This window comes from Copadichromis virginalis, linkage group LG17 (genome assembly GCF_057382275.1).
Source record: "Copadichromis virginalis isolate Kocher_CV1m ecotype Utaka linkage group LG17, C_Virginalis_male_GT1.1, whole genome shotgun sequence".
NCBI classification, from domain to species: Eukaryota; Metazoa; Chordata; class Actinopteri; order Cichliformes; family Cichlidae; genus Copadichromis; species Copadichromis virginalis.
In genome coordinates this window covers 25,730,884-25,753,090 of record NC_140634.1, presented here as the reverse complement: position 1 = coordinate 25,753,090, position 22,207 = coordinate 25,730,884, and the positions used below count along the sequence as shown (strand labels likewise).

Genomic DNA, 22,207 nt, shown 5'->3' with positions numbered 1-22,207 from the left:
GCTCCCATTCTGAAAGCATGTTTTTCAGGAAAGACCTTGAATATTTGAGCATGATAAAACTAAACTTGAATACAGCAGCTATTAAAACAGCATGGTTTCATATTTAGAGTTTGGGTGCTGAACTGAAAATGCTGGCTTTACACATGAACTATAATTTATTTATGTTTTTAGTTGGTTAATTAAAAATATTAATTTAATGAATACATAATGTATGAATTATATATTGTATTTTGAACTATGCCAGAGCTAGTAAGTGATAATGCATGCATGAGCATAACTGTTTATTATTTGCTAATTGTGCTTTTACATAAGAGTTTTACAACTCGTCAGTGAGGAAGTCCTCACTCCTGTGCTAGTACACATTATATAATTATTGTAATTGTAGGAACTATAATTATGATGATTGTAGTAACACATGTGACAGACACTGTTTCTACTTTTAAGATTAGACTTAAAACCTTTCTTTATGTTAAAGCGTATAGTTAGGGCTGGATCAGGTGACCCTGAATCCTCCTTTGGTTACGATGCAATAAGTGTATGGATTCCCATGATGCACTGAGTATTTCTTCTTCAGTCACTTTTCTCACTCACTGTGTGTTTTCACACATCTCTCTGTATTTAATTATTAGTTATTATTAATCTCTGGCTCTGTCTTTTGTTCCATTTTCCTCCCCTCACCTTAACCGATCACGGCAGATGGCCGCCCCTCCCTGAGCCTGGTTCTGCTGGAGATTTCTACCTGTTAGAAGGGACTTCATATTATTTTGCTTCCTACTTTTTTATAAAGAATTATCTAGAAACAGTGGGCAATTACCAAACTGCAATATAAAATCTGAGTGCAAGTTCCCAAAGGAGGCAGTAAAGACATCCATATTACCCGCTGTAATGGATGTGGATATGCCTAATAGCCACATTGCAGCTATGTTCATTGTGCTAATGCACTGGAGGCTAATCGAGAGACCTTTGACCACCAAATGCATAAGTAATAAAGCTGTCTCAGTGTGCTAATCAATACAAACTGAATACATTGGAAAGAAAAATCCTCTATTTTTATTCTGGGATATTCTGGGAACGGAGCCAACTTTAATAAATCTGTTCTTTAAAGGGTTGGAAAGAACATCTCAGTGGATACATGCCGTTATGGAAAGGTGTTCTGTCTTCCTCCGTGATCACGTTTCAGTCAAAACCACATCTCTCATTTATCTCTTCAGGGCAGCAGTGCCTTCACTGGATCAGCATATCTTTGCCTTTGCAAGTGCTGCTCTCTCAGCATGTAGCAAGCACCCATCACTGAGTTATGATCATGCCTCTATAATGAGCAGAGACCCAAACCCTGTTGAACACACATCGTTCCCATGGCAGGGAGGAGGAAGAGGAGGAAGCACGCGGGGGAGGGGGGTTAAATATTCCACAGCGTGGTCCGATCTTGCCCAGCTTCAGAGAGTAATGAAGCAGCTCCACAGATCGGTTGTATACGTCCCTATCTCTCTGCCTAATGAATGAATGAGCCGCACCCAGGTGAAAAATGAGCTGGCTCAGTGCAGCTCCTTAAGGGGAAAAAGTGAGATTCCTTTTCCTAGCAAAACACCACATATTCCCAGCCTCTACTGCTCGCCTCCCCCTGTTCCAAACTTGGATTTCAGTGGGAATGATTGATTAAACTGAAAACAGCCCGCGCCCCAACTCCAATCCTCTCCTCTGCTGCATCCCTAACTAATTTGGTTTGTGCTGTTGCAGCGAGCTGTGTTTACAGCTTTGCCATTTCACCTACAAAGACATTTATGCAACTGGTGCAACAACAGCAGATCGAGTATTCACAGGTGAGGTTAATCACATAAGGGCACTGTCATAGGTCAATTCTTAACAGTCAGGAGACTCAGTATGTGTAAAGAAACAAAACAAAAACAACCTATTTCCTTAATCGTACAACTGCAGCAGAAAGAGTGCTTTCCAACTAAAACTTTGTCCAAAGCCTTTGGGGCTACTTGCAGTTTAGCTGATCAAAATAATGCTAATATGCCCGAAAAAGTAAACAGTCGAGTTCAGCATTAATACAGCTACAGCCACAAAAGTCAGTGCAGTGCTTAAGTCCCTTTAGGCTCAGACAATGCCCTGAGGCAGACCTCAAGGCAATGGCGAGCCCTCTTGGTGTCCTATTAAGGTTGCAGTCCAGCTGGTGTGTTGCATGTGAGATAACCTGGCACATCTCTTCATGCAAAACACTGTCTAGGGTCACTTGCTCTTGAAAGCAGTCAACCTAAAAATGGTCTTTAACTCTCATATCAGCGCTGCCATCTGGAACTCAAGTTGACTCCTCTCCCTGGAAGCCCATCACTTAAAAAAAAAAATCCTTTACAAGGTCTACGTTTTATTGTCAGGTGACTCGGTATGTTGAAGCTGAAGAGACCACAGTGTCAGGAAAACAATAGCTAAAAACTGAAAATCCGAGACTGGTCACCCATAACCACAATGAGTATGTTTTAAAACAAAGATATATGCAAATTAAATGTAAATCAGATGCATCAGCTTTTAAAAAAGAGGATATGGCTTTGGATTATTCAAAGTGACTGCTTTGAAAGTCCAGGGCTGCACAATTTACTTTATATTGAGATACCTTGGACAAACTTTTTAATAAGATGTATTTACTGGATAGAAATTTGCATTATATTGACATTTTCAGTTATCGTCATGCTGTAAATACACTGGAAATATAGTTTGTGCCTAAACAACTGAATATGTTTTATTACAGCTAGGTAAAATCGGAACTGTTCAAGCCACGATATTATAACTGCATTGTAGCCATATGTAATCCCTGAGCTTCAACACTCACAATAAAAATAATCATATATGGAGACGTCGCATTCTCACTATAATAATTATTTTATTAGAATAAGTAAAACAAGGTCCGTCATTCTTTCAGTCTGCATGCTGCTATTTTTGTGGCTCCAACCTGTTTATTTTTCTTTTGATCGTCCTTCTCTCTGTGTTTGCACATGTTCATTTGTTCTGAAGACATCTGGCGCTGAAGCAGCCCACAGATGAGCATTAAACGCAAACATTGATGGCCGGTGTGGACAATGGTCTCTGAAAATAACAAAGTTAAGAGCATTCACAAAAGAGTGAAAAACGTGGGGTTTGAAAAGACTGTAGGTAACAAAAATGGAATGGAAGAAAAACAGGTGTATTCATAAAATTATCAGACTAAAATTATCAGACCCCTTTGAGTCTTGCTATAATGCAGCCTATAATGCTATAGAATTATTTAAATTAATTACTTTATTTTATTTTAAAACCCATAATGACATCATAAAACACAATAATTGTTTTGAAATCTTTACAATTCTATTAATAATGAAAAATAAATATTCAGACTCTGTATTTAGTCGTAACACCCCTGAGTCTGATTACTATCTCAAGTCTTCTTGGGTATGGGATGATAGGATTTTCACTTTTCACCAGAAAGTCCGAGTCCCTCTCAGGTTGGATAGTATATCTGTGAAAAGACACTTTTTAGTCTCCCTAAAAGTTGATTAGATTTTGAGTGGGCCAGTCGAAGACATTCATGGGGCAGCTCCTTAACAAGCCCAGCTGCTGTCTTCACTATCTGCTCAGGGTTGTTATTCTGTTCGAGGCAAGTCTGATGTCAAGTTCAACTTTTCCTCAACCCTGACCACCCTGACTATCCCTGAAAAACCTTTGGTATGGCATTGGGTAGTTTCTTCATGTCACAACACTTACAGTTCTTTGCTTAATAAAACCAGAGAAAACTCTTTCTTCATGCATCTGATCAGTGAAGTGTCCCAGTGGTTACTGTTTTTCTGGACGCTTCTCCGAGAAAATCTGACCCTCACCCAGAGTGATATAGACACAAAGACATTTTACTGATCTCACAAGAGAAGTCGTTGAATCTTAGAACATAACAAACCTGAGCAGATAGTCAAGGCAGGGAAATTGGTGATCAGATGGTTCTTGGTCACTCTCTCACTATGGCAGTTCATCCTTGGACTGGTCAGTTTGTTTATGTGGCAAGATCAGATAACGGTCCTGGTTCTTCCAAACTTCTCCGTGCTCATCAAAGCCCAGTACCAGATTTTTTTTAAATCTATGGCCGTCTCCAGGTTTGTACCGCTCAGCTTTAAATACAGTACCGTTGGTTTTTTACAACAACATCATTGTTAGCTTTGTGGTCTTAGATAAACAGGTGTGCTCCTTTTCACATATGTCCAATTAAAAAATAGATGGACTTCAGTGAAGGAGGAGAGACATCTCAAAGGTGATCAAAATAAAGTACTCTAATGGATTAAAAATTTGACAACAAAGAGTCTCTATGTGACATTTGACTTATGTGTAATTTGACTCTTTTAGATAACTTTATTGTCACCATAAGTACAGACAGATTTCTGTGAACTTTAAAAATTATATATTTGGTCAGATACAAATCCAGGCCTTTAGGCAGTTCTGCAGAATACATTTAGAAGGAGGGGTTGTTCATTTATTCTCATTTAATTGTATTGGATGTGCACCATTAGCTGAGTTTTGTATAGTAGGTGCTACTACAGTAAATGAGAGGAATAGGTATCATAATGTAACTACACAGACAATTCACTCTGTGTTGAAAATGAATTGTAAACCTTCAGTGGGCCAATAGAAGTTCACTGAACTATAACTATGGCTTTTATAACAAGCATCTGTCTCTCTCTGTCTCTCTGGTTTCGGGTGGTAGATGATAGGATGTTTCTGTAAATGAGTTCGGGGAGCAAGTGCAGGTCACAAGTGAGGAAGATAAGGCTTTGCACAGATGAGGTCATTTTTCATCAGAATGATAGCAAACCTCTGGTCGGGATGCGCCAAATGAATGGTGCCTGACAAATGAATGGTGCCTGATGTAGGCTCATTTTCACCACATGCACCATATTTGCAAGTGAACATTTACACATTTGTTAGATTCACGCATACTTACATTTAACATTTTAAAGTATTTATTTTATAGTATGGATGGAATTGGACATACTAAGTGTGTTCCTCTAAATATACTATGCCATGCCACCCACTGGGTCTGTTAAATGCCTTTGAATAGACTGTCCAAATGACTGAAAGATATTGGAATAGGAATTTTTTTGGTGACTCTCATTCAAGGTACTTTAGAAAAAAAAATCATCAGTCTTTTTTCCCCCCAGTACTTACAGTGAAGGAAAAATGAGCATGTTTGTCCTTTCAGAGTTTTCATGTGAAAAATCCCGACTTGATTTTACTGTTAGAAAAGAGCCGTTTCAGTACAGAATCACTAGAAAAATTCCAAAGGTGCTTTTCTTGATTTATATGTTTGACTATAAGTAAATCCAATTTATCACCATAAAACTTAAAATAAAACTTATATTACATATATTACACTTTGCTCCAGTGATCTGATGACAGTTTCATCTGCAGGATACTGTGCAGGTCGAGGGATTACCCTTCTACCCCCCCTGCTAACACTGTGATGCATACAGCTGGGTTCAGACATTTGTTATTCATCTGGTGCCAATTTGTTTCTGCGCGATTCAGTGAATTTCATGTATTCGACGCGTGAAGACTCCTTTACCCTTGGCTAAGCACTCTCTTGCTGGAACACCCTGCCATCAATTTTTTAACAGGTTAGCACAGAGAGACAGATAACCATTCACCAGCACACCAACAGCCACTTTAGAATCACCAATTAACCACACAAGTGTGTCTTTGGAGAGGTTCAAACATTTTTGCTGCGAGGTCACCAGTACACTGCTGTGGTGCCTAGCTATTTGTTCTGTTGACTAAATCATATAACTAATCTAACTAAAAGTTTATAAGGTTAGTTAATGTTATACCATCTTCTAGTTTACTCTGGATTGGATTGCAATTTATATATGGCTTTACTCTTCACTCTTATGTAGCACTCCAAGCACTTTTTACTCTGAATTAAACTGAATTCACAGACACATTTTTAACTCGCAAACTCAGATGCTTGCATTGGAGGATAGATAGGGATCAATATTTTGCTCAAGGACACTTGAACATATGGATGCAACAGCTGGAATCAAACCACTGACCTTGTGAATAGTAGGCTCTAAGTCCTGAGTCGTCATAAACAACAAGAGTTTGGGTAACCAGTGAGTGTAAGGGGTCCATGCAGGAGATGTGAATGAAACAAATAGCGACACTTGCACTACTGCTGTAACTACTACTGCTACAAAAAAATATCCCTGCGAGTGTTGTTTACATTAATGGAAGCAAGTTCATGCTACAAATTCAGCACTTTTTTTTCGCAGTCATTAACATAAAAAAAAAAAATAAGGAAAATAAGGTTGAACTTTAGTGAAATAAAGGTCAGCATGACAGCATCAGCATTCATTGTATAATTTTTGCTCAAATAAAACAAACAAAAAACACAGTTTCAGTCAACATGTTTTTCCTCTGCTCCTGCTGGAAGTGCCTCTGCGCCCCACCACACAAGGGCCAATCCCACAGTTTGTGAACCACTGATGGGTTTTGTTTTTTAATAGCAAAGACTACAAAGTCTAACTATTCAGACTTGCCTATCAAATGTAAGAAAATATATATTTAAATCATCCAAAAAAAACCCAAAACAAAACAAAAAAATTAATTAAAATTAATTAATTAAATTAATAAATGATAAAGAAGCCCTGAAGTAGTAGGAGAAAGTTATTATCCTGCCTTGAGCTTACAAAACTTTATACGCTGGCTCAAGACACCCTTGCAGGAAGGACACAGATGTTCAATATCCAAGTATCCAATCATAACCTCCAGCTTTACTCTATGGCTGATGCATTTATATGACAGCCGTATTCTTCATTGTATGCATAATATAGGGATACATAAGGGTCTTGGACTCCAGCCTTATTTTAGAGGATGTAGTACTGACATGCTTATCTATGCCCTGGCAGCCCTTCTCAGGAACACAATCACACTCCAATACACCCCGAATTACTTTGAACAAAACAAATGGCATTTACCATTTCAGGAGATAAGCAAAGGGGGCATGTGTGAAATAGACAAACAAACAAAAGGGAGAGTTGGAGGCAGCAGCAGAGTTAATCTTGGTCTGAGGCCGGATTAACGGCCATGCTTGCATTTTCCTTGAGAATAATCGAAGAGGTCCTGGTCTTATGAATAACTCTATCCAAAAAAGAGGCACTTCTGGCTATGAAAGCTGGGGAGAGTCAATGAAGAGAGAAATAACTGAGGGACAAAAAAAGTCCAGCTTTAACTGGTTGAGTCCACATTTTCATTTCATGGCCTGTGGGGGCTACTGAGAACTTCTAATATATACTCGGGACAGAATGAACAGGTTGATGTCTTATTGGGAGTTGCGCTTGCATCGCAAACAGCCTTCTTTCTTTCATCGACTTGAATGCGCACATCTATTTCTACTACAGTTTTATTGAACTGCTGCCAGGGACACATTTTTGTGAACAAGTAGTCTTTAAAATAACTGAACTTGGTAAAGATTTAGCTGCCTGTCAATACTTTCTCACTGCTGCTTGCTTTTCTGACATTGCCTCCAAGATTGTGAGAAGCCGTCATGCCCGAGGTCTTTCAGACAACACTGCAGAACCACAAAATGGCAGCATCCAATCATTGCCTGCCTAGGCAGCCCGATTTCTCAGTAAAACCGCAGGAGGCACGCTGATTAAGACCAGTGCAGTGACAGGAGAGGAGTGCCAGACCTTTTATTTATTCTGAATTATATAAAAAAAGAAAAACCCTTAAATGCAAGGTAAGGATGTCTGCTTGAGAATATGTGTGGATGTCAGAGGAAAGCAGAGGAGTAATCTTTCTGAGATTTGTTATTTTTTGCTATTCTTGCTGGTCTTTTTCAATGGAGTGGGCTAGTGTTGAGTCATAAAGTCCAAAAGTATGAAGAAGATGCCATAATGGATCAGCATGGCTACTGAAATGTTATACTAATGGATGGCTTTTACCTGACCTGTAAATCATTAGTAAATGATGTATATTTCATTAATAAATCATTTTGTTACAGCTTACTAACCTTTTACAAATGGATCCCCTACAAAATATGGCATCACTACATTTCTTACAAATTCCACTTGTAGTGGGTGCAAAATCTTTAAGCTGTCTCAATCAAGATGGTTATATATAATGCAAAGGATATTTGTTATGCATTAGTGTCCACTGATTATTACAGCCAAAGTGCACACTGATAGTATTGCTCCCACTAGACTATACATTACTGTGCAAAATTCCTGAGCAACTCCTCATTTCTTGATAATTTGCTGTGAAAATAGAAGGTGCAGTGATTTATTGAAACATATGCAAATACACATGGATATACAGTATACAAGGCAGAAACTGTTTTTATGCATATAATTCTCACAACACTGTAAAACCTGACCAGTTAAGTTAACTCAAATGATTTGGGGAAACCGATTGCACCAATTGATTCAAGTTTTATAACTTAAACAGTTTTGGATTATTTAAGTACTTTATTAGAGTCCCAAGAACCCAAAGCAAATATGATAATGTAACTCAAATGCATTATGTTTATTTACTCATTGTTTTTAGTATGTTTTAACTTAAACCATTAAATTTGTTGTACTAAGATGCTGTATTTATTCAAACTTATTTAAAGTGTTACATGCTCATATTCAAATTAAGTTAAATTAACTTAAATAGTTGTATTTAAACAACTTAATCCATTTGGGGAAACCGATTGCACCAAATGGTTCAAGTACTATTAACACAAAAACAAGCTATTGTTCTTTCCATTCAGTTTTTATTAACTTTAACTGCAGAGAAAATACAGAATGAATACAACCATACTTTGAGTCATAACCTATGACTGCTAAAGCCATTATCAAACAAACAAATAATTAGGCATTTTAAAACTTGCACTTTTAGGGAATTTTGAATGTTTTTTGTAGCATTTTGAAAATCAATTAAATATACAAAACACACATTTAGGTGTACATCATATAAAAAACAATAGTCTAGAGGCAATTAGAGCCATAACAATCACAATTTTAAGTAACATTTAGTATAATAATGAAATCAGATGCACTACAGCAATGCAACTATAGAAAACAGCTGAACTAACAAAAAATATTCTCAAAGGTATTTGTGGCTTCTCAACAGTTTTGCCCAGACCTCGAGTCAAGTGAACTGGCACTCATCACACAATTAAAAAATAAAGCTTGAAAGTATACTGTACATATTGACTAATTATCAGTTATCTTCCAAAAGATTTCCATGTAACTAAAAGGTGTTTTTAGAAATAAGCTTAAGATTACACACTATGTAAAGATTTTTTTCAATCACAAACAAAACGTCAAATATGGATTGTCTCCTTATTCTTAGCTTTCTCCACATTGCCTTTTAGAAAGCTAATTACCCAGAACAAATAAAACTATTGAAGCCATTCACAGATAACTGAAAAAGCACGAATATACTGACAGTGAAAAACAAACATCATCTACACAAGCTCATTTTTTAGTGTCTGCAATTTTGGTTTTAGTTGCTTTCTCTCATCGTCTAGCTTCAGCAACACTACTTGAATGAACTCAAAAAAGCCAGTACACTTCTCAGGATAGCTCAGATGCAGAGCATAGATTAGCCCAAACAAACACACCAGGGCATCAGTCCATGAGTGATGAGTCATAACAACCTGATCTTCAAGTACTATGAACACTTGGCGTGGTGAGAAAGGAACTCCTCCAGGCACCTCCTCTTCATCGACATCAGCAACCAGAGCAATTGTGGCTTCATAGAACTCAATTTCCTCCTATAATACACAGTGCACAATTATTCATCTGTAATACCTCTGTTAAAAGTATAAATACAAATGGTCAGGCACCTTTCTTCAGTTTTTCAAATTCTATATATCATAACATGTTTTAAATTGACAGTGAAGGTTCATTTTTCATTCATCCAGTCAAATCAAGGATGAAAGAAGTTTATAAGTCATTCAACTTCACGTCTTCAACTTTCAACCCAAGTCCAGATGACTTATAAACTCCTTTCAACCTTTTTTAAATTCAAATGTGCAAATTATTGTAATACCCAAGTACCTTGCATGTTTTGAAAATCTCTGAAGAATCCTCCTTGAGGTACATTGGTAGGCCGGCCAGAGCTGCTGTTCTAGTTGCATAGATGTCGTTTTTGTCCTAAAAAAAATAAATAAATAAATAAAAAAAAAAAAAAAAATATATATATATATATATATATATAAAAAAACAACACCCAGCACGCCCCTGCGGGCGGTTTATCCTTCAAGCTCGGGTCCTCTACCAGAGGCCTGGGAGCTTGAGGGTCCTGCGCAGTATCTTAGCTGTTCCCAGGACTGCGCTCTTCTGGACAGAGATCTCCGATGTTATTCCCGGGATCTGCTGGAGCCACTCGCCTAGCTTGGGAGTCACCGCACCTAGTGCTCCGATTACCACGGGGACCACCGTTACCTTCACCCTCCACATCCTCTCGAGCTCTTCTCTGAGCCCTTGGTATTTCTCCAGCTTCTCGTGTTCCTTCTTCCTGATATTGCTGTCATTCGGAACTGCTACATCGATCACTACGGCCGTCTTCTTCTGTTTGTCTACCACCACTATGTCCGGTTGGTTAGCCACCACCATTTTGTCTGTCTGTATCTGGAAGTCCCACAGGATCTTAGCTCGGTCATTCTCCACCACCCTTGGGGGCATCTCCCATTTTGACCTCGGGACTTCCAGGTTATACTCCGCACAGATGTTCCTGTACACTATGCCGGCCACTTGGTTATGGCGTTCCATGTATGCCTTGCCTGCTAGCATCTTGCACCCTGCTGTTATGTGCTGGATTGTCTCTGGGGCATCTTTACACAGCCTGCACCTGGGGTCTTGCCTGGTGTGATAGACCCCAGCCTCTATGGATCTTGTGCTCAGAGCTTGTTCTTGTGCTGCCATGATTAGTGCCTCTGTGCTGTCTTTCAGTCCAGCTTTGTCCAGCCACTGGTAGGATTTCTGGATATCAGCCACCTCCTCTATCTGCCGGTGGTACATACCGTGCAGGGCTCTGTCCTTCCATGATGGTTCCTCGTCTCCCTCCTCTTTCTTGGGTTTCTGCTGCCTGAGGTATTCACTGAGCACTCGGTCAGTTGGGGCCATCTTCCCAATGTATTCTTGGATGTTCGTTGTCTCATCCTGGACTGTGGTGCTGACACTCACCAGTCCCCGGCCCCCTTCCTTCCGCTTAGCGTACAGCCTCAGGGTGCTGGACTTGGGGTGAAACCCTCCATGCATGGTAAGGAGCTTTCTTGTCTTTATGTCAGTGGCTTCTATCTCCTCCTTTGGCCAGCCTATTACCCCAGCAGGGTACCTGATCACGGGCAGGGCGTACGTGTTGATGGCCCGGATCTTGTTCTTACCATTCAGCTGACTCCTCAGGACTTGCCTGACCCTCTGCAGGTACTTGGTGGTTGCAGCTTTTCTAGCGGCCTCTTCATGGTTCCCATTCGCCTGCGGGATCCCCAAGTACTTGTAACTGTCCTCTATGTCTGCAATGTTGCCTTCTGGTAGTTCAATCCCCTCAGTTCTGACTACCTTCCCTCTCTTTGTTACCATCCGACTACACTTCTCCAGTCCGAACGACATTCCAATGTCATTGCTGTATAGCCTGGTAGTGTGGATCAGTGAATCGATGTCTCGTTCACTCTTGGCATACAGCTTGATGTCATCCATGTACAGGAGGTGGCTGACAACTGCTCCGTTCCGTAGTCGGTATCCGTAGCCAGTCTTGTTAATGATCTCACTGAGGGGGTTCAGGCCTATGCAGAACAGCAGTGGGGACAGAGCATCTCCTTGGTAGATCCCGCACTTGATGGTGACTTGTGCTATGGGCTTGGAGTTGGCCTCTAGTGTTGTACGCCACATCCCCATTGAGTTCCTGATGAAGGCTCTTAGGGTCCCATTGATCTTGTACAATTCTAGGCATTCCAGTATCCAGCTGTGGGGCATTGAGTCATAGGCCTTCTTGTAATCAATCCAGGCAGTGCACAGGTTGGTCAGTCTGGTCTTGCAGTCTCGGCTGATTGTTCTGTCTACCAGTAGCTGGTGTTTTGCGCCTCTGGTATTCTTGCCAATTCCTTTCTGTGTCCCGCTCATGTATTGACCCATGTGCCTGTTCATCTTAGCCGATATGATGCCTGACAGGAGCTTCCATGTAGTACTGAGGCAGGTTATTGGTCGGTAGTTGGAGGGGACCGGTCCCTTCTTGGGGTCCTTGGGGATCAGGACCGTCCGGCCTTCAGTTAGCCATTCCGGGTGTCTCTCGTTAACTAGCAGCTGGTTCATTTGTGCTGCCAGACGCTCGTGGAGTGCAGTTAGCTTCTTCAGCCAGTAGGCGTGAACCATGTCGGGCCCTGGTGCTGTCCAACTCTTCATACTGGAGACCCTTTCTTGGATATCTGCCACTGTGATGGTTACTGGACCCTGTTCAGGGAGGTCGCTGTGGTCTGCCCTCAGATCCTCTAGCCACTGAGCATTGCCGTTATGGGTTGCATCCTTCTCCCATATGCTCTTCCAGTATTGCTCCGTCTCCAGCCTTGGTGGTGCTGTTCTCTTATTGTTCCCTTGCCACTGAGAGTACACCTTTGCTGGTTCTGTGGAGAACAGCTGGTTTATTCTCCTGCCTTCTATCTCTCTGGTGTACCTCCTCAAGCGGCTGGCCAAGGCTGTGAGTCTTTGCTTGGCAGTTTCCAAGGCCTCAGGTATGGACAGCTTGCTGTATTTCTTAGGCACCTTATTCGTCGCACCTTTCTGCAACTCTGTTAGTTGGCTAACCTCTCTCCGTGCTACTTTGATCTTGCCCTCTAGCCTCCTTCTCCATGGAGGGTACTGCCCCTTGTGGCTGTTCAACTTGTAGCCAAGCATCTCACTGATCACTGCTGCCGTATTGTAGATCAGCTTGTTAGTGTCGGTAATCGTGGTTGTAGGTATTGCCCGTAGTGCTGCATTAACATCATCTAGCAGACCTTCTGAGGGAACTTCACGTAATCTTGGTAACCGGCTACGGGGGATCCAGGTTTCAAGCTTGGCCATGATCCTATTTTTCAGGTCAGTTCCTCTGGCACTCAACGATCCTTCTCCTATCGCACTTGGGGCTATGTACCCAATCTCGGGTGGGGGTGATGATATCTCCCCCCTGACCTGGCGTCCTGACTCCTCCTTGCCGTAGCATTTGTGTTGTACCTCGTCAATCTCTAGCTGTGAGAGCAGTCCCTTCTTTCGAATGTTGGAACACTGAGCTACTAGTTGTTTCGCCGTCATTGTGGATGTTGGGTATCGAAGAATCCATAGGTCCCTCATCCTATTCATGTAGCCCCTTCCGCCGGGGTTACTTGCGTAGTAGCATTCCAACAACGCCCTGTTTTCGTCCCTTGCCCACCGATGCCTTCTTGTTCCAGTAGCCCACTTTTCGTCAGGGTGCCCTGGTTCCTCAACACCTGACGCGGACCTTGTTGATCCGCGTCAGGTTGATATATATATATATATATATATATATATATATATAAACATAGCAATGGCAACTGCCAAGCAAGCAGAATAATAATTAGTATTTTTAAATACCTGTTTTCCATATGCCAACAAAAGCTGCTCCATCCTTTCACCGACCCGTCCAGTTTTCCTCTTTTTGTAAAGTCCAATCAGCTGAGGAGCATAATCATCCAGTGCAGCATAAAACACATGTGGCAGATTCTGATTGGTGATCCGATGAAATTCAAAGTAGAGCTGAGGAGAATTCCAAAAATATTATAAGCAAAACACAGCATACTATATGAACAGCAAATGTTATATATGTAGTTGTACTTACCTGTGTCTCATGAAAGAGTGCTGGCCATCTGTCCTTGAGCTCTGATACAGGAGGAGAAGTGGTGACAATCTCTTCACGCCGGAGGGCAAAAGTGGGCATCATATGCTGATGAATGAGAGGGATGTCTCTTTCTGCTGAGGTCTTCTTGAACTCCTCTACCATCTCAAGTCTTCTGGTTTCCAGAGACTCCCTTGTTTCTCCAGAAGGATAAGAAGGAAGGAAGTTGACCTCACCTCTCCTAGGTCTTTTAATATTGGCCCTTGGTGAAGCTCCATCTGGGTTTGTTCTGCTGCGCTTTCCAGCATTCACAGCAACATTCATGATGCCAGCTTTAGCCAACTTCTTTCTTTGGTTTCCCATTTTATATCTCAGGCTATTCTTCCACCCTTCCCACCCAGTGTCAGAATTCCTCTCTTTCAGACAGGGATGTTTTCTAACTAAAGCTTCTGCAGCCTTGCCAATTTGTGTTGTACTAGGGTATGCTTTTAGTTTGTAGATTTCTTCCCCCATTGTCTCAAGTATGTTGTGTTTTTGATCTCGTGTCAGCGTAATTACTTTCCCATTTTTATCAAATGCTGCATTACCCTCTCTTAATACATGTTCCACTTCATAAGAAAATGGCGGAACAATAAAAACTTCTGGCCATCTACTAATACGCTCTGGTGAATCTATGGTATCAGTGCTATCAGTCTGAAGGATTGTGTCATCAGTGCTCGTTGAAATCCGGTCAAGCTCAACTAACCTGACAACTTTAACAGATGCTATAGCTGGCAGGTCTTCTATTTTAACCAAATTACACAAGGCATTATCAAAATCTGGGTCATGAAACTGAAGCCGAAAGTCAAAAGTAAAATTTAGCCTAGATTTGATCGCATCTATGAGGGCTTGCACACTGTTTGGACGAGATGGCAAAATAAGTTTTTCAGCGTTATCCTTATCAAGGATGACCCTTAGCTTCAATATTCCTGTTGCCTCCATCTGAATTTGTTATTTCTGTAACAGACAGGTTTCACATATTATAGTGGCATTTTAATACATGTTTGTGTTTACAGTTATTTGCAAAATATTAATTGTGCAAAAATATAAAAACATTTATGTGAATACAAAAAAACTGAATAGATGAATTACCTTTGCATTGGTTCAGAAATTGGTGGAATCAGCTGATGTCTCAGTTCTGTTTCTTTAGTCAGACACTGGAATGAAATGGTTTGTTGTTAGAATGAGTTCATTTGCTATCTTGTAAGCAACATGCGGCATGTGGTCAGACAGTTGGCACAGAGATTTTACACTGTGACGGAGACCCCTCTGTTGATTCTCTGCTACTTCATATGAACGCAAGTGCTCAACGTAATAAGTGTCATAGTCTTTCAAGAGAAAATAAATGTTGTTTCTGATGAGCAGTACATTAAGAATCTCTTTGAACTCTGGCAATGCAGCATAAGCACCTGTGCATACAAACATGCCAATTGCAAAGTTTGTAACCTTTTTTGTTGCATATATTGTGTCACTGTCAGCAATACCTGAAATAAATAATTGTGTATCTGCAGGTAATGATGAAATGTACAAAGACTCCATTTTGGATGTTTGCACAGGTGGTTTGAAAAACGTTGATGAGGACAAATAAAATGCCAGCATGCTTTGATGTCTCTCTGCCAAAGTTTTTAGTACATTTTTGTAGTTGTGAGTGTCATGAACTATTTTTTTGAAAACCTTATGCTTTCCCTCAAATCTCATTGTCCAAAGATGAACTAAGGGACCAAAGCACTTTATTAAGTGTGGGTAATGCTCGATGTAATGATGCTTTGGCCTGAATCGAACATTAGGAAACACTTCCTGAAAGAGTTGTCTGTGATCTAATATTTTACAGGCCATGTACTGAATGGTCTCGTCACTAAAAGTATGAGACATGGCAAGCTGAACTACGTCCTTTAAATCCATTAGCACTTCCCAAAAAGTGTCTCTTTCTGGAACTTTGGAGCCAATGAGAAGAGGCAACAGTCTAAGAAGGGCATGATTTTCATGCCCGTTCCCACCAATGGTCCCTCGCCTGGCAAAATTTGAGGGTATTGGATGAGGGCGATCAACTTTGTCAGAATGTTGGTGGGGAAAGCGCAGAATTGCTCTGTTTAAGTCTTCTAAGGTAAAATATCTCTTAGAAATCAAACCTTTTAAACAATGTGCCAACTCCACTGGAACGACACCTTCAAACAGGTCGTGTAGGAGGTCAGGTGGGAAGCCTGTGACAGGATGGAAGAAAGAGAGATGGTCAGAAAGAACACAGGGGTTTTTAACACCATAGTTTTCCTCAATGTCATCATTCTGAAGCTCTTGCACAAGATTATCATGAGCATCTTTTGTTCTCATTACATAATTCCCTGTAACAGCATTTTCAGTTTGCATTTCTGTTTGGGTGGCATGACAAAACCTACAGAAATATGTAGACCTGAAACTCATTGAAACCAGCAAGTCCATGGGCAGCAAGGTTGTCTGCCACAACAGAGTAGACAGTGCCTTTAAGACATTCACCAAGAGTCTCAATGTAGACACCTACTTCTTCAAGAGTTTTCAGATCATTTAAGAGTGGTGACAACATTTCCTTATACCCAAACTGGCGTACATCATTGGAATTGCACAGCAGAGCAAGCTGAGTGCAGTGTAGAGCAGAACGAGATTTAACTGGAAAGTTTGCCAGTGTCCAATAAACTGCAAAAACTTTATGTATTTTCTTTGAGGTACCAAGTGGGTTTGCGATTTCAAAATCATCCACGTAAAGTATTATTGACAATTTCTGTCCCTCTTGTGACAGTAGAACATTTTCCTGGTAGTAGGATCCATCACAAAATGACATGAAATGTCCAGGAATCTGTGTGGGTGCTTGTTTAATTTCTTCAAGCACATCATTTTTTTTCAACAACAATTGCAAAGATGTGAGAATAGGCACATACATATAAGTGTGCTTTGACGATTCAATTAAATACTCCACAGGTTTGACATATGGAAAATTTGCTTAATATGATTTCCTCCTCTTTGCTGTAGATAGTGGTCCTTCAGATGTGACACATTTATGTAAAACATTACTATCAGAAACTGCCTGACAAATCTCATCCACCAGTTTGTCCGTATATGTACAGTTGTGCTTTTTCAGTATATCTACAACTGATTTTCTAACCAGAGGTACTGATAACAAAAACAACTGATCAATATGCTCAATAATCTCCTGTGTTGCTCTCTGAGACACATGGAGAATGGTCTGCATTTTCAAGAAAAATCCAGCCAGATTGTATTGCAACTGCTCTTCTAAACCCTCAATTCCACTGATTTCACTGGTGGATGCCACTTGATTGTCATCTGATGACTCTATTGAATCAAGCTGCATGTCATCTTTTTGTTCTACATTTGCACAATGCCTTCATTGTAACTTGTTGAATTTTGGTGGTCTCTGCATTTGTGGGCATTGAAGGTTGAGTATACATTGGTTTTAAAATTGCAGTTCTTGAAAGGACATGGAACAGTTTCTTTTCGTTTTAAATGCCCCCTCAGATGGATAAACATTTGGCTTTCAATAAATGGCTGCTTAAAATTACACACAGGGCAACAAAATCCATATTTATTCAAATCTAGATAAGAACCGTCTTTTCTTTGTGTGGGAGTGTGCATTCTTGACATGTGTATCTTTAATGAATTAAATGTACTAAATGTACACATGCATGTGTTGTAGAGACAGGGTAAGGGTGAAATTGTGGAGTACTGACCATGGTTGAGCCGATAATGCTTCAACAACATGACTTTTATGGCAGTAGAAAAACTACACAACTTGCAATTCCACATTTTGATGCCAAATCGTTTTAAAATCACCTTTACTGGCTGTCTTTAGTGCAGTGCTGGATGATCTCTCGGCATGCTACTGCTCCTTCAATCGTCAGACTGTAATAACACAAAGCCATGAGGACAGAAAGCTAGCAGAACAGTTTTTACTTTTAGACTTTTACTTCACTTAAAAACAGTCAACCTGGATAACACAAGCTTTGAAAACAGTAACTACAGTTCATTTTCAATTCAGGTTGGTCAACTACTCTAAATGTTATGAAATAATAAAGCAATTTTACATAAGTGAAGTACACAATAGGCTAACCCTTGGAAAGTACAGAGTCAGAAACGTTTAGGTTTGGTGCAGTGCAGCTTTGAAAAGGTAAATTATTTCACGACTAAAATGCCACTAAGCATCATATTTTAAATTTGTGAAGGTGAACTTGTCCAGTAAACTCTTAAAATGAACACTAAATAAATCTTCTACCATTTTCACTGTGTCAAAAGTAGGCTACATTTGAACTTGATAAAGTTCAGAGTCAGAAAAGCCTAAACACTGATTTTACCAAAGGTTTTGTGGCATGCAGTTTGCAAAAATTAGACTACTTACCAACTATTTGATTGAAACAAGCCACCAACCGTTAATTTTTTAAATTGTGAAGGCAGACTCCATACAGCGCTAGGCGGGAATTGTGTGCTGGCAAGCTAAGTTACGAGCTACTACAACAAAGTAGTCTGATAAATTACAACAAAGTACAACTAAAACAAAGCAGTCTGATAAATGTACGCTAGAAGTAAGCATTAACAAAAAAACATAAAAATAACGTTTATCTTGTACTTTCCACTCTTGCAAAATTTCTCTTGACGAGACTTGTGTCTCATGGCCGACAAGTCCAGGCAAACGCTGGGGGCGGGGCCGTGGATGATGACTAATACAAATGAATTAACACTACTTAAACAGTTTAAAGCAACAGTACTTAAAACATTACAAAAACATCATGTGTACTTATTACAATAAAGTTATTATAACATATGTATACTTTTGGGTCTACCTAACACACTTCATGAAAGTTACTTTAACTATTTTTCAGAACTGAGTAAGAACAACTTACTTCTTTTAGTAAGATGCACTGTTGGGTTTTACAGTGAAGCTTGGAAGTTAGTTTTTGTTATCACCATTTTTATTCATCAACACAGCCTGAGCTCTATTAGGCAAACTTACTTGTAATTCCTTTCATTAGTCTTTAGGAATAGTTCTCCGGGCTTTGTGGAGGACATTCAAAGCTCTTCTTTGGCTCTGGGCGAAGTTAGCCCATGACTGATAGCGTTCCACTGTGTGCTTTTCTATCCAGGTATGCTATTACTGCACTGGCAGTGTGTTTGGGATCATTGTCATTTTGAAAAATGAGTCAGTTACCAATTACATCCTTTCCAGATGGTATTTCATGGTGGATTAAAATATGACAGTCCATACTGATGAACCAAATATTTAAAATTTGTGTTTAATGCATTAAATCTGTTACCATTGTTTTTTTAGTTTTTGCGAGATTTGGCACACCTTAACCTTTTTTTCCCATTTCCTTTCTTTTAAAAAAAGGGCTTCTTGAAAGACACACATCCATTGAAAGCATTTGTAATGAGGCTTTGGTGAGCAATATTTGGATGAACCGAAGTGCCACATTCATCTCTTGGGTGCTGCATCACCCAAAATGCAGACACACTAAGAGACAGAGTTCACTAACAAAAGGCAAGCCATTTATTTGGCAGGTTAAAGTCCTAAAACACAAAAAAAAAATCAAAAAGACTATCTGGCTCCTTGTAAACAAACTATAAATAATGATGGGTAACTCGAGACTTTTGCACGTTTTTTATGTCAACACTTGAAACTGAAAATTCCTTTTTAAAAATATCAGATTTATAAATAGCCATCTTTGCTCATGTCAGTTAATGTTTTATGGTGATTGCTTGGATATTTAGCCTAGCCGTATTTTTTTCTTGTCATTGTTATACAGTGCTAGTCTATCAGGACAGAAATTGCACAAGTTATTCATTTACCTCTTTGATATGAGCAAATGGAAACAAAATGACAGCAATCATATGCATATATATTTATATATGATATCACCAATCACACCAGTATTTAATCTGTTTCTTTTCTTTCTTTGTTTTTCCCCTTTCCCCCTTTGTTTTCTTTCTCTTTCCTGCACATTCCTGCCTTGCTTGCTGTACTTCCTTTGGCTCTGTTAAATTGTCTACTTGTTCACTCGCTCACTCATCCATTATATACAGGGAGTGCAGAATTATTAGGCAAATGAGTATTTTGTCCACATCATCCTCTTCATGCATGTTGTCTTACTCCAAGCTGTATAGGCTCGAAAGCCTACTACCAATTAAGCATATTAGGTGATGTGCATCTCTGTAATGAAAAGGGGTGTGGTCTAATGACATCAACACCCTATATCAGGTGTGCATAATTATTAGGCAACGTCCTTTCCTTTGGCAAAATGGGTCAAAAGAAGGACTTGACAGGCTCAGAAAAGTCAAAAATAGTGAGATATCTTGCAGAGGGATGCAGCAGTCTCAAAATTGCAAAGCTTCTGAAGCGTGATCATCGAACAATCAAGCGTTTCATTCAAAATAGTCAACAGGGTCGCAAGAAGCGTGTGGAAAAACCAAGGCGCAAAATAACTGCCCATGAACTGAGAAAAGTCAAGCGTGCAGCTGCCAAGATGCCACTTGCCACCAGTTTGGCCATATTTCAGAGCTGCAACATCACTGGAGTGCCCAAAAGCACAAGGTGTGCAATACTCAGAGACATGGCCAAGGTAAGAAAGGCTGAAAGACGACCACCACTGAACAAGACACACAAGCTGAAACGTCAAGACTGGGCCAAGAAATATCTCAAGACTGGTTTTTCTAAGGTTTTATGGACTGATGAAATGAGAGTGAGTCTTGATGGGCCAGATGGATGGGCCCGTGGCTGGATTGGTAAAGGGCAGAGAGCTCCAGTCCGACTCAGACTCCAGCAAGGTGGAGGTGGATTACTGGTTTGGGCTGGTATCATCAAAGATGAGCTTGTGGGGCCCTTTTCGGGTTGAGGATGGAGTCAAGCTCAACTCCCAGTCCTACTGCCAGTTTCTGGAAGACACCTTCAAGCAGTGGTACAGGAAGAAGTCTGCATCCTTCAAGAAAAACATGATTTTCATGCAGGACAATGCTCCATCACACGCGTCCAAGTACTCCACAGCGTGGCTGGCAAGAAAGGGTATAAAAGAAGAAAAACTAATGACATGGCCACCTTGTTCACCTGATCTGAACCCCATTGAGAACCTGTGGTCCATCATCAAATGTGAGATTTACAAGGAGGGAAAACAGTACACCTCTCTGAACAGTGTCTGGGAGGCTGTGGTTGCTGCTGCACGCAATGTTGATGGTGAACAGATCAAAACACTGACAGAATCCATGGATGGCAGGCTTTTGAGTGTCCTTGCAAAGAAAGGTGGCTACATTGGTCGCTGATTTGTTTTTGTTTTGTTTTTGAATGTCAGAAATGTATATTTGTGAATGTGGAGATGTTATATTGGTTTCACTGGTAAAAATAAATAATTGAAATGGGTATATATTTGTTTTTTGTTAAGTTGCCTAATAATTCTGCACAGTAATAGTCACCTGCACACACAGATATCCCCCTAAAATAGCTAAAACGAAAAACAAACTAAAAACTACTTCCAAAAACATTCAGCTTTGATATTAATGAGTTTTTTGGGTTCATTGAGAACATGGTTGTTGTTCAATAATTAAATTATTCCTCAAAAATACAACTTGCCTAATAATTCTGCACTCCCTGTAGATGAAAGCTATGGTTGAAAAGTAAGAGACTATAAATTGACCTAATCTAATCAGCTCTAATCAGCCATTTGAATGATGCGCTTGTGTGTCATGTGTTTCACTTTTTCCCCACCTTCCATCTATTTTGATTAGTTTGGTCTGAGTCTTGTTATGCTTTTTTCATGGTACAGCAGTCGTCTCTACACAGAGCCTACGGGGGTTTTCCACCTACACAAACATGCTTGTGTGCAGTCCTCCTAACACCCAACAAACACAGCCCGATGTGGTTGACGATGGGCACAGGTCAAACGCTGATTGGCTGAAAGGTGGGGCAGGCCAGGCAAGGCACAGCAGCATGCACCACAAATGTGTGAGGTACAAAAATACTTTAAAAATGAAAAAATACAGCATGAGAAGCACAGATGTTGGCTGTGGTAGTGGTGGTGTTTTTCCTGATGTTAGAACTTTGCTCCTCTCTGCAGCTGGTTGATGGACCGACAACAGCACAAGTGAGAGTAGCCTGCAGACAGATTGTCTGTGGCACTGCCCCCTGGTGACAGTGAACAGTTACAACATGTAGAAACAGTCTGCAAAGATGTCCGTAGGCTGCGAGTTGAACCACTACAAAACTTTGTTGAAGCACTCCAGCTTTCAGCAGTGTGTGCTAGTGTGGAAATAACATGTAGTCCAGCGTTGTACCTGGCTGGTTTCTCATGTTTCTTTGGATTTATCTTATCTC

The 22,207-nt window shown here is 40.2% G+C and overlaps 1 protein-coding gene across 1 annotated transcript; it reads right to left on the bottom strand.

Annotated features, from left to right (window-relative positions):
* Positions 1–9,381: 9,381 nt before the first annotated feature.
* On the bottom strand, positions 9,382–18,618 carry LOC146689515 (uncharacterized). The gene is made up of 8 exons (XM_085437129.1): positions 18,251–18,618; positions 17,689–17,757; positions 15,999–16,070; positions 14,962–15,026; positions 13,834–14,826; positions 13,590–13,751; positions 10,062–10,157; positions 9,382–9,775 (listed from the first exon to the last, which is right to left on the bottom strand). Exons 5-8 carry the CDS (start codon positions 14,809–14,811, stop codon positions 9,467–9,469), a joined length of 1,545 nt encoding a protein of 514 aa, XP_085293255.1. The 5' UTR covers positions 14,812–14,826; positions 14,962–15,026; positions 15,999–16,070; positions 17,689–17,757; positions 18,251–18,618; the 3' UTR covers positions 9,382–9,466.
* Between the last annotated feature and the right edge of the window lie 3,589 nt (positions 18,619–22,207).

Excerpts from the sequence above, each read along its gene's own strand:
- LOC146689515 (XM_085437129.1), bottom strand. The coding sequence starts at position 14,811 with ATGGAGGCAACAGGAATATTGAAGCTAAGGGTCATCCTTGATAAGGAT. Across the intron at positions 10,158-13,589 it reads TGTTGGCATATGGAAAACAG|GACAAAAACGACATCTATGC; the intron begins GTATTTAAAAAT and ends TATTTTTTTTAG. Across the intron at positions 9,776-10,061 it reads AGATTTTCAAAACATGCAAG|GAGGAAATTGAGTTCTATGA; the intron begins GTACTTGGGTAT and ends TGTGTATTATAG.